This window comes from Syngnathoides biaculeatus, chromosome 12 (genome assembly GCF_019802595.1).
Source record: "Syngnathoides biaculeatus isolate LvHL_M chromosome 12, ASM1980259v1, whole genome shotgun sequence".
NCBI classification, from domain to species: Eukaryota; Metazoa; Chordata; class Actinopteri; order Syngnathiformes; family Syngnathidae; genus Syngnathoides; species Syngnathoides biaculeatus.
The window spans coordinates 14,373,872-14,387,129 of NC_084651.1; the positions used below are offsets into that span (position 1 = coordinate 14,373,872).

The 13,258-nt window shown below is 41.1% G+C and overlaps 1 protein-coding gene across 3 annotated transcripts in view; it reads left to right on the forward strand.

The window, feature by feature from the left end:
* adgrb3 (adhesion G protein-coupled receptor B3) overlaps positions 1–13,258 on the forward strand; it is a 138,031-nt gene that overhangs the window by 79,642 nt on the left and 45,131 nt on the right. For all 3 annotated transcript variants that reach the window (XM_061837274.1, XM_061837275.1, XM_061837276.1), the window contains 2 exons: positions 3,290–3,358; positions 6,294–6,402. In XM_061837274.1, the coding sequence (XP_061693258.1) occupies positions 3,290–3,358; positions 6,294–6,402 (178 nt within the window). The remainder of the gene's footprint in view (positions 1–3,289; positions 3,359–6,293; positions 6,403–13,258) is intronic.

The window sequence follows — 13,258 nt, forward strand, 5'->3', positions numbered from 1 at the left end:
AAAACATGCATTAATTGGAGATTCTAAATTGCCCATAGGTGTGTTCGTGAGTGTGACCGTTGTCTGTCTCCATTTGCCCTATGATTGGCTGGCAATCAGTCCAGGGTGTACCTCACCTCCTGTGTGAAAATAGCTGGGATAGGCTCCAGCACTCCCGCGACCCTCGTGAGGCTAAGCGGCTCAGAAAATGGATAGATATTATGCTTGTCGCTACACTGCTCTTCTCCAAAGTTATTTTCGGTGTAAATCCTCTGGCCTTTTTAGTTTGGCAAAATGACTGATGTGAAAGAGGTAATTAATACAAGAAAGCTAGTGGGGTTATTTAGGACTAAAAAATAGATAGTTATCTTCTCCCTGCCAACACTATCATATAATAGAGAAACATCTTAGGCAGCACAATGGCTGACAAACAAGCCTGTGGCTCTATTGTATTAAGAAGTCTCCTCCACAGCCTAAGCTGTTTCATCTCATCATGTTGGGCTTGACTGCAGTCCTGATCCTCTTTATGTCAATGATGGAGATTATAGCTAAAGCTCCACCTCCATCTTCAATAAGATAATTTATGTCCTCAGAGCCATGTCACTTTCAAAGACACCCTTGTCGGGCCCTGGGATCTCTGCTCACTCCAGCATACGCCTGTGGTTTACTCTCTGTCTGTGCATTCTGTTTGTTGAAATGAAACTCCAAGAGCACCAATCAAATGTTTGTTGACATTTGATTTTACCCCTAAATCCCGTCTTATTACCTAACTTCCTTGATCAAGGATCGGGGAAAAAAACGGATCAATTCATCAATTAATCTCCATCTCGCTGTTCTGAGTTTCTGCCTTTGCCTTCCTTTAGAGCCCATGTTGAAAATTTCATACCACAAACTTTGAGTCTGATTAAAGAGTGACCACATGAGGACCTTCTTTAGCAGTAGTGTACTCACCAGGCACATACCGTATAAGGGGTCCATGTAAAATATGATAAGACAGAAATAACAAAAGCAGCTCAGGGTATAATGCAGTGCAGAACTACAACTGCAAATAAAATATATTTAGATATAGTGATAATGATAATTTAACTAAACCAATATACTCTTTCTCTCTGACAATATCAATCACAATAGAGCAACATTGTTTTGGGGAATATTGATGGTTTTTTTCCATGATTAAATTTGAATTATTTTCCATGGCATGTACCCCAAGAGACCATAAAGTAAAAAAGTTATATACTTACTATCTAACTATATGTTAAAATGTCAGGTTTTTGTGTTATAACAGACGGTTACAAATCATTCCAGAACATTTTCCTCATTAATGCGTCCTCTCACCTGTACAACACATGCACAAATGTACAATAAACTGTTTGTATAATACACACACCGTCACCCTCAGCCTTTATTGCAGCGCTGTTGGCGAAGTGTATTGCATCACTCAAGCCTTTTTTGAAAGATTCTATCAGTGTGGCACATCTTGATGTAGCAATATTTCCCCACTTGACGGCATCTCGTGTGTACAGCCCACTTCAGATCACCTCGCAGACGTTGAATGCAACTGTTTAAATTCACTCTACTTTGACTAAGTTCCACCTGAAAAAAAAAAATGCCAAAGCATAATCCGTACCATAAGCACCTTGCTTCAGTGTTTTGTCTGTGCCAAATATGCCCTTTGGAATTATGGCCCAAAAAAAACTAACTATGGTCTGACAAAACCATAATAGGTTTTACCAAGTGTTTAGGAGATTGGAAGTATATTTGTATATTTTCTTTTCAAAATGTACCTGGGCTTGGATGTTTTTTTTTTTTTTTTTTTTTGGTAAGATAACGCTTCAATGTTGACACACTCCCTACAGCCCAGATATATGAAGTAGAGGGTTGCCATAAGTACTAAAACGCTATTACCTGACAGAAACTCCTGCAGCTCCTTCAGTCTCCCTGCCGGTCTTCTGAGTTTTTCTTTAGAAGGACATCTACTTCATGGTAATGTCCCTCCTTGACAACGATTGTCTTCATGGTGTATATTTTCCCTTTGAGGTTTTTTTGGGCTAATACATTTTAACCATGAGATAGCTCTGACACTGGGGAAGTTCTCTGCTAACCCTGGCTGGTGCTGCAAAATGTAATTAAAAATGACTGGAAAAGTCAAATAGAAGATGGAAACTTTATTTGGTGTTAATTAGAGGCACTTAGGTGTGAGGTGACTAGCAGTTAACATGAGATTTACACGATCGATTGATTCTGAACACAGTTACATTTGTGTTTTTCAGAAAGATAACACAGGAAGAAAATTAATTTTGTATTTTTTCGTTCTATAGTTTCATTTAATGGTAAACACGAGTTTAAAAAAAAAAAAACATTTGCCATCATTTTAATGAGATGACATTTGATGCCAATTCTTAAAGGCATGTGAAAAATGAAGAAATGTCAGCGATGTTGCCAGACCTCAGTGATCACATCACATGTAGTCCCAATAAATGCAGCTAATATTGTACGGCAATGCGTCGGCCATGGATGGGCGTCCTTGAGCCCATTCAGCCATTTTTACACCATAAAAAATCGGCGAGAAGAGAAAAACATTGTGTCCGCGGTTATTACCGGAGCTCTTTGGGGTGTGTGGGCCCGCAGCAGAGCAGTCAGACCGCCGGCAGCCTCCCCGCCCCCAACCCAACCCTCACCCTCACCCCCCTCGACGCGTCTACGTACTAATGCAGTGTTAAAGTGGGCACATTACCACCAGAGGGAGCATAAGCATTCAAGTAGAAAACAAGATAGCCTGTGTCAAGAGATAGAGAAGGAGCGAGAGAGAGGGAGAGAGAGAGAGAGAGAGAGAGATAGAGAGAGAGGGGGAGACAGAGAGAGAGAGAGAGAGAGAGAGAGAGAGAGAGAGAAAGAGAAGGAGAGAGAGAGAGCGCACACTCCCTCAGGCACACTGTGGACCAGACGAAATAACAAGACTAAGGATCAGACCGAGGTCCTATTACGACTGCAGGCATGCACCTCAAGCATTCCCGACTCTCTCCCGTTGAACAATAGGCAATGCACACAGCTGCTCAAACATTCCCTTTCATCTATTTTGTCCCCCTGGTTGCAGCTTGTGCTTATTTCCTCCAGCGCTCAATATTTTGCTGCAAGCTGCAGAGATGCGTTCAAGGGGACTTTTTTGGTTGTTTTGCTCCCGATCCCAACACACAGACGCGCGATCCCAAAGTGCTACATTGAAGACGCTGATTACTTTAATCAGCATCACCATCTGAGAGCACAGTATGCGATTGGGTTACTCATGTTCCCTGTCATTATTTCTCCACAGAATTTCTTTCAAATCATCAGCAATCTCTTGGAGGAGGAAAACAAGGAGAAATGGGAAGATGCACAGAAGGTAGGCATCTTGCAGTGAATAATTCAGGTCCTTGTGAGTGTTGTGCACTTAAAAACTCACCCCATGTTGTGCCACCCAATCCATAGACTTAAATAAAAATCTAAATTGTGCTTAGAAAATGTTCTGCATCACAGGGGTCATTTAGCAGGTGTCCTCACAGTGCACGTGGCCTCATTTTGAAGGTTACTTCCGTAGATTGCCACTTGGTGGCACCAGCACCGCCACAGAGACTTGTCCAGCCATTTAAAAAAAAAAAAAAAAAAAACACTGCAGGGCTCCTCCATTCTCCACATTGTTCCACATAGCAGATACAAATCATGGCAATTAGTGTGATTAGACCATTACTTAGGTTGAATTTATAGCACTCTGTTGCACTTCAGGCTTTAAATGTTTTATTGATTATAGTGCAGCGGCTCAAAGTCAGTCGTCCACGCGTGTTTCTCTCTCTCTTTGGCAAGCTGGAAAAATGTGCCGTTTCGTGGAAAATCACTTATTATTACAACATGCATATTTTAAGGGCTGTAGCACTGCAGTAATGCACCACGACTGTCTGTTTACCCGTGAAAAGTACTGGAGCTCCTGGCTCCATCTTCGGTTGTGTGTCAGAGTTTTGAGAGATGGCATTCTTGTTACGCGGTGACTTGTATCTGCAAGCTGAAACCCCTGAAAACACACACAACCTAGACAAAAGATGCCATCTGTGATAGCTGCAAGTCTGGAGAGGGCATCTGCTCTGATGTTGCTGCCAGATCCACCTGAATTAGGCAACACTTAGACTGACACAAACTGACAAAAAGGCTGTTTTTAAATCCAGTTAGATCAGTTTGGTGTTGACAGCCGGTCCCAGCTGCCTGTATAGATTGTATTTAAGTAGCTATTAATGGCAGCTGTAGTTTGACAGGCCCCATAATTTGCTTGGTTCTCGCATTGAAACTCACAGAAGAAAGTGAGGAACAGATTTGAGGAAATGGGGGGAAAAAGGAGTTGCTGCTTCCTTTCTGCTAAGTTGTTTGCACTCCAGTTTGCTTTTCAAACACAATGACGGGACTTCACAGTTATAATTTTTTCACACTTGCTGGCTTGTGTTTCCTTAATGAGTGCATGTCACTCCGCACACCCACACGCTGTGCGTCAAGGATGTTTAAAAGAAAAAAAAAAAAAACTCATAATGAACCACCTCACTGTGAGGTCTTACTGGCTGTAGACTTGGCTGTGTGCAGGGATCGCTATATATTCATCTGCTGTCACTGTTACCATGGCGAGCCAAGCAAACGCTCCATTGCAGCCATTTCCCTGTGCTGCCTTCACATCTTTACAGTTGCCATGGAGACCAGTGGAATAATTATGACTGCGCTGTGCGTCAAACATGCCGGAAGGGGCGATGCAGTGTGCTTTTATTTTTACCACGCCCACCCCGACCCAGCCCCCGCTTCTGTTTTGACTCTGCTGTGTTAGAGGATCTCAACTTTAACCGATCCACTTGCTGCGTCACACACGCACGCACGCATGCAGCAGAGGAAGGGGGGCACTGCCTCAGGTGCTTGCCCAATATAAACCTCAGTGTAAGGTGTTAACTGCTAAATACCACTTAAAGGCCTTTTTCATTTGCTTGAGAGCCTCATTATATGCTCATACATTTGTTAAAGTCAAGTGATTTGCTTGAGGTTGATGCTGTGGGAATTTTGTCAAGTATCGTTGTACATAACATCACTGGGGGTGGGGGTAGGGGGGCCACACTTGTCAAAGCCTGTAGTGAGATATGACCTGTCACTGTAATGACAAACCTCCTGGATCGCCGTGCCTTTGATTTATTGACCCGGAGGAAATCGCTCACTGGGCTCCAAGTGTCAATGGCTGAGTTTTTGGAGCTGTCTGCGGTGCTGACCCCAGAGAATCACATCAAGCATCCACTTTCATTTACAAACTCTGCTGCCCCTATTTGATTGAGGTGTTCATTTCTTGGTCTAGATGATATTGCAAAATAAGGTAGCCGGTCATTACAATCTGTCAGGATGAAATGAACCGCATAGCTAGAAGTTAATCATTTTCACATGTGAGCTGCTACGAAAAATGTACCCCTTTTTTTTAGGACAGCAAACCACATTTACTGATTTAAGCATAGGTGCAAATGGACTTTACACTCCTTCCTGTGAATGTTATTTCACTTAATCACTAAACGTTCAGTCGAAGGTTGAAACCTGTGTCCTCAAAGTGCGCACCACCACTCTGCCTATGTCAAGCTCTGTGTTTGACCCAGGTCACTCAAGGAAAATTATACATCCAGTCAAAGTATTGATTTAAATAAACAATAAGATCATATGTCTAATTATTTTTTTTCACCTGTTCTGAGGTTTAGCAGAAGGGTTCCTGTGTAGCATGTGTCTCTTCTCCTGATGTATGTGTGTGATTTCTTTGGATAGTGCTTCCCCCTCTCACATTCCAAAAGCACCTGTCTTTGGTAAATTGAAAACTCTTACATGTCCAAAGACTTGGATGTGTGTGTGAATGGTTGTTTGTCTATAGGTACTCTGCGTTCGACTGGCAACCATTTCACGGTGTAGTCCGCCTCTCTCACAAAGTCAACTCGGATAGGCTCCTGTTCAACCGGACCGCTAATAAGGAAAAATGTGGAAATAAATGCATGAAAAATGTCTAATTTACATACAATCACAATGTCAATACAAATACATTGGATTACAGCTTACACATTAACATTGAAACGTTAGCACTCACAGCAGGAGCCACACTCTTCTGCTTCATGAAGCGTTAACCACAGGGTTATTACATATCCCATTTTTATTTGAGTTTCCTTAGACTTCATTCCCCACATTGTTTCACCATAGACAGGTTCAGTGTGTGTGTGAACTTAGAGCAGTAGAGTGGAAAATGAGGTGCTTTCTCCATGATTTATTGAATAATTTGTTGTCTTGTGCAGATCTATCCCGGGGCGGTGGAGCTCATGCAGGTCATAGAGGAATTCATCCATATCGTCGGACTGGGAATGAAGGATTTCCACAATGCTTATTTGATGACTGGGAACTTGGGTGAGAGTCTGCCTCCAAGCTTCTGTTTCTACAGCTATCATTAATTTAGGAGAAATGGTGCGTGAAGCACAATGTGCCGAAAAACTGCTGGGGATCAATATTGTTTAATAAAACAGAGCTAGGGGTCGAAATGTGCTAGATTCTCACTAAAAGACACATTACACAAGAGTGAATGGTGTAAAAACCAGTTTTGACAGACACATTTTTATATTTGGACTAAATCTAAATGCAAATTATCATCATCGCTGTACCCCACCGAGACACACAGTATGATTGTTTTTGCTGAGGGTGTGCAGAATATTGGTCTGTCTTATGTAAATGTGTTATTTTATGACTACTTCAGCTCCCAGCATTGTCCAGCAATGTTATCACATGCATCAATTAAGATAAATGTATTCAATTTATTGTTGTTGTTGTTTTTTGTTTTTTTTTTTTATAAGGTAGAAAACTCACTGTGTAATTGAATGATTCCCAACCAGGGTGCCGTGGAAACTTGGTGTGCTGTGGTCATCGAAGGTGCAGCTGGAAATTTACATATTTGACCACCCACGTAAAATAACTTCCGTCCATCCGTTTTCCATACTGCTTATCTTCGCTTGGGTTGAGAGTCGGGGTCCACCCTGAACTGACCGGCAGCCAGTCACAAAACTTTCATTCAAATTGAAACAAAAAAAATAAAGTAAAATGTCATCAAGAGGGGGTTGGATTAAAAATGTTTTTCTTTTAGAAACAAAGACCACAGCAAAGAAGGAAATATGCACATAAAAATGTGAGGAAAGAAGAGTTCTAAAAAAGAAAAACAATTAACCAAATACAAATTGGAAGTGGAAGCAAACATAGGATAAATCATAATTATTGTTTGTTTAGCAACATTTATACAGTTAACATATCACTTCCTGAACTATGCTCTTATTCTGAAAGACAAACCTCAACATTTTCGATAGCAGAAAAAAATTATCTAGCGAACAATTCATGGTTATTTTCACTAATTAACACCACTGAAGACAATAATGTCGCATTCTGCTCCTAAAAGTAATTGTTAATTCTTACAAGGTAGTGTCGCTACTCACTTTGTTATTGATGCACACTGCTGAAAGAAACATAATCTGATACCATCGGTATACTCCACAGACTATGTTGTTAGAGAAGCCACTGTAATGTCATTTTTCATGCACAAACCGTGAGAATTGGACTCCTCCAATAGCAAAATTGCAAATGAAGACACAAGTAATAAATGCTTACCAAGTGATGAAAAATAATGTTTGTTTTTTTTCCCATGCAATAAATTATCTTGGGGGCCTTTTCTACAGGCAGTCTGTGCATTGTTGGCATTGAGACGAGTCCCGGACTGCACACACTGACCCAACCAAAACACGTCAGGATGAAAACAATTTTTTCAATTCTGGGTTACTTGCCACACACCAGCCATCCACCGAGTGCCCCAGAGGCCTCGCAGAAACAAGAAATGAGTTGGTTGATTGAACGAAGTGAATTGTTGTGTACAGCCATAATACTGCGGTGAGAATGCCCAATCGTGTCTGATCCTGGTTTGGGTTCTAACATTTGAGGGCCTTCAACTAGGTAGCCTGCGGGCTGGCGGCAGGTCGGGGGCTGCCTATTGAGCACCCTGCACAAAATGGCAGAAGATAAAAGTGGGTTGAAAGGATTGGGTTCAAGATCATTATTATTTCAATAATTTAATTCAGTGCTGAGCTGTGAGATTTTTCTAATGTAAAATGATGTTTTGACTCAGTTAAGAGTGAGAAACTGCTCTAATTGTCCTTATCACTACTGTACTTTAGAACAAAACAGCATATACGATACTTTCGTCTTTGGCCTTATGTTTCTAATAACAGTACATGAAGCAATTAAGGATTCCATGTCGCACTTCATGCATTGAAACATTTCTTTCAATCTCTTTTTGACAGACTTGGTTGACTTCAAGTCAAACGTTAATAACGTAGAGCTGGCAAATATTCTCTCTCTGATAAACTTTGATGCTGCGATCCATATAATTAGAGCAGCACACCTGTATACTGAAGCTCAATTTCAGCAAAAGCGAGATTGTTTGAGATGTGGGAGATTATTGTGGGCGTGTCTGATTGAAGGTTATCGAGCTGAAGTGAAATTACAAGTTATTCATTGCCGCTGTAATGCGCTTTAAAGCCATTTTTAATGCACCAGCGGTTGTCGTGGAGATTAAAACTCCCGTTCTTTGGGACAAAAAGTCTGTTGATATGAGTCTTGGAACAATATTTCTCCTCGCTAATGTTCTCCTGGGTTCTTTTAGTTTGTGTCACACAGCTTCCTGGATGATCACAGGTCTCTGTGGCATTTCATTTCTCACGCAGCCATGGATACCGCCTCACTGGGATAGAATAATAGAACAGCAGTCTTGATTTATTCATGCAAATGAGTGTGAGCATGAACAGCTGTGCTGGTAGGCAATTCCTCCTGAGGAGTCAGGTTTCTTCCCAGCTTGTATTCTTTACAGTGGCCAACATTTGACCCACTTATAGGAAACACTCGACACGCAGAGGCTCTTTACGGTGCATGATTTCCATAATGATGGATAAGAGGCACCCAAGAAAAGCACCGCAAGCACAATGAATCAATGAATACATTAAATAAAAAAAGATAAAATGTTGAGAATCATATTAAGTGATGGATACTTGTAAAGAGGGTTGCTAGTTAATCGCGTATTATACATTTGTTAGAAAATGTAATTCACTGTCTTTGGTCCTCCGGTTCGGATTAATGACCATTTTGAAGCTTTTAACATGTTCCGTGAAACCAACTCTGAGATTTGACAGGGGGACAGAAAGCAAATATTTGACAATAAAATTACAGCTTGTACATCAAATTACCTACACACTGACAGCTGCATTTTATGCAATGGATAAGACAGTTCAATAAACACACATGAGCATGTTTGAACTAATGGCTTAGATTTGACATATTTCAATGTTCTCTTAAGATTTGTGGTTCAGAGGAAAAAGGCTGTCATTGCACACTGACTGAATGACTGGAAGTGTACTAACCCTCGAAAAACATGAAGCAAAAAAAAACAAAAACATTTTAAAACATTATTTTTAAAATTGCTAAGAATTGATTCATTGTTCATTTTCAATCGTCAAGTGAAGGAAATAAAGTCAAATTACGCTAGGCAAGCAACTTCTCAAAAAATGGCAACTTCACAGCAATACAGTAAGTATATACCCTTACAATATGAGGTGCTATGAGTTACACATGACTAATGTATATACTTTCATTTTCCGTATCACTTATCCTCACTTGGGTTGCCTTTGGGTCAGAGGAGGGGTACACCCTGAACTGGTCCCCAGCCACTCTCAAGGCAGATATTCACACCAATTTCGAGTTGTCAATCAGCTCACCACACATCTTTGTGAGAAGTGAGAGGAAACCCACGCAGGCACAGGGAGAACATGCAAACCCCATTTGCGCATGGCGGGGATTTGAACCTCGGTCCTCAGAACTGTGGGGCAGATGTGCTTAGCAGTCTCCCACCTTTCCGCCAATGTATATTCATAAAGAATGCCGTTTGATGCCATCCCTTTGGTTCTAGCTTATGAGTTCAGCAAAATTTACACAACCAAAGGTATAAATTGCATTCTCATCCATCCATCCATTCTCTGAGCCCCTTATCCTCACGAGAGTATTTATTCATTCATTAATTGTTCAATTATTTAGGAATAAAGTATACGGCAAAACAATTCATGACATGCATCAGCTACCAGTAGTCCTCAGATGAATAATGTCGGCTTCTCACTTTAGCAAATCATGGCAGTCGTGGTTCCTTCTGATTGAACAAATAAACACACGCTTGGAATGCCAAGCACCAGGATGACTCAGTGGATTTGTTTTCTCATTTGTTGCAGCCTCTTGACACAAAGGATTAATACTTTTTTCTTTTTCTTTGCTCAGAGAATATGAGGTCTTATTTAACAGCAGTAATGTATTTGTTGCAAAATCAATTTAGAGCTTATGCTTGATGATACAGTTCTGTGAAACTTGCTTTAAGTCTCTCCAAATCAAATACGGATGTACAGAACTTTTCAAACTTTCACCACATTTCAGGCTTCAAACAAAGCTATAAAATTTAATTTCTTTGCCAAGAATCAACAACAAGTGGGACACAATCGTGAAGTGGAATGAAATTTATTGGATATTTTAAACTTCAATAAATAAAAAACAGATAAGTGGAGCGTGCAATATTATTCGGCCCCCTTGCATTAATACTTTGTAGCGCCACCTTTTGCTGCAATTACAGCTGCAAGTCGCTTGGGGTGTGTCTCTATTAGTTTTGCACATCGAGAGACTGAAATTCTTGCCCATTCTTCCTTGCTAAACAGCTCGAGCTCAGTGAGATTGGATGGAGAGCATTTGTGATCAGCAGTCTTCAGGTCTGCCCACAGATTCTCGATGGGATTCAGGTCTGGACTTTGACTTGATCCTTCTAACACCTGGATACGTTTATTTGTGAACCATTCCATTGTAGATTTGGATTATGTTTTGGATCATTGTCCTGTTGGAAGATACATGCCAGTCTCAGGTCTTTTGCAGACTCCGACAGGTTTTCTTCCAGAATGATCCTGTATTTCGCTCCATTCTTCTTCCCTGTCCCTGCTGAAGAAAAGCAGGCCCAAACCATGAGGTTGCCACCACCACGTTTGACAGTGGGGATGGTGTGTTCAGGGTGATGAGCTGTGTTGCTTATACACCAAACATATAGTTTTTCATTGTGGCTAAAAAGTTTGATTTTGGTTTCATCTGACCAGAGCACCTTCTCCATATGTTTGGTGTGTCTCCCAGGTGGCTTGTGGCAAACTTTAGATGAGACTTTTTATGGATATCTTTGAGGAATTGCTTTCTTCTTGCCACTCTTCCATAAAGGGCAGATTTGTGCAGTGTACGACTGATTGTTGTCCTATGGACAGACTCTCCCACCTCAGCTGTAGAACTCTGCAGTTCATCCAGAGTGATCAATAGGCCTCTTGGCTGCATCTCTGATCAGTCTTCTCCATGTTCAAGGTGAAAGTTCACAGGGTCGATCGGGTCTTGGTAGATTTGCAGTGGTCTGATACTCCTTCTATTTCAATATGATTGCTTGCACAGTGCTCCTTGAGAGGTTTAAAGCTTGGGAAATCTTTTTGTATCCAAATCCGGCTTTTCGGACCTGTCTGGCGTGTTCCGAGGTCTTCATGATGCTCTCTGGACTTTAAACAGAACCCTGAGACTATCACAGAGCAGGTGCATTTATATGGAGACTTGATTACACACAGGTGGAATCTATTGATCATCATCAGTCAACATTGGATCATTCAGAGATCCTCACTCAACATCTAGAGTGAGTTTGCTGCACTGAAAGTAAAGGGGCTGAATAACATTGCACGCTCCACTTTTCAGGTTTTTATTTGTTAAAAAAGTATAAAATATCCAATAAATTTCATTCCACTTTATAATTCTGTCACACTTGTTGTTGATTCTTGATAAAAAAAAAACATTTATTTTAGCTTGATAAGTGGCAAAAGGTTGAAAAGTTCAAGGGGGCCGAATACTTTCACAAGGCAATGTATAGAAACTAAAAAGCCAATGTTAAATGGCCTATGTCTTTGAAAAAAAACCATGTTGATTGGCTATTGAATGATGCTTTAGAAAACATACTGCAATAATCACAAAATGTTAAATAGATATTCAGGGTTTTGCTTTCGGGTGAAATTTCAGGATGAAGCTAAAGTCCATTCAACCTTTACAGGGAAAATGAGTTTGACCTTCTGTAAATGTTTAAATGAAAATATCAAATTGCTCATTATGTCAGTGCTTTTTGCACACTTTGCTCTTTGACAAGAAAATGAAAAACAATATTCAAAAATTGTGTTTTATCCATGAATGGACCAAAACATTCTCAGGACACCAACATCTATGCCTTTCTGTGACTCCTACACTATTTCTCTGTCACTCTGTAGCAAACAGCTGATGAAAATCTAAACTCATCGACTTCTCATCCTTTTTAAAGTAAAGGCAATGTATTGTTAAGGGTCGTCTTGGCCTCAAAATATCAAAATGTGAATAAAAGTATGTATCGAACACCTGCTATAAATGTTGCTATTTAGCTGCTTGTTCGAGGACACCAAGTACTGAAATGTTGAACAATTGGACGTGTACATTTAAAAGTTTACATTTCACCTGTAAATGTTAGATTGTATTATTGGCTCATCCTTAATTTTCACCCGAGCGCCCACCGTCGCCCACTTTTGGTGAGCCGTGTAGTTGAGCCCGAGTGCATCATTTGCAGCATTCAAACATAATGAGCAGCGCCATAAATCCTTCATGTGAAATTGAACCGCATTCTCGGTGCACTGAATCGCATCACAAACCGAAGTGATTGCTTTATTTGTGTTGCCGAGTCCCGTCGGGCAGATGCAAAGCTCCATTTACATGGAGAATTACCCCGCATTGTCAAAAGCAGCCTCTCCTCTATAATGTCGCCTTTCACGCTGTGCCCCGTGACGAAAAAGCACCCAAATCGCTTGCCACACCCAGCATCTGGCACCGCCTCATACATTGGGTGCAGTGTGATTTCCTAGCCGCTCCTGGATCATCCCAAACATACAGAGACCTTCCACGTCATCGTCTTCATCCAAGCGTGCAGCCTTGCCAGGATCCAAATGGTATTGTTGGCAAAGCGCGATGAACAATGGAGCTTTTGCATCAGTGGGGATTAGCCTCACATTCCCCTCTCTGAAGCAGCACCTGACTGGCACAGGCTGTGATAGCAGGTAGAGAACAGGCCAGCTTTATCCTCCACTTGTAATGCGGAGGCATTTGCTTGATC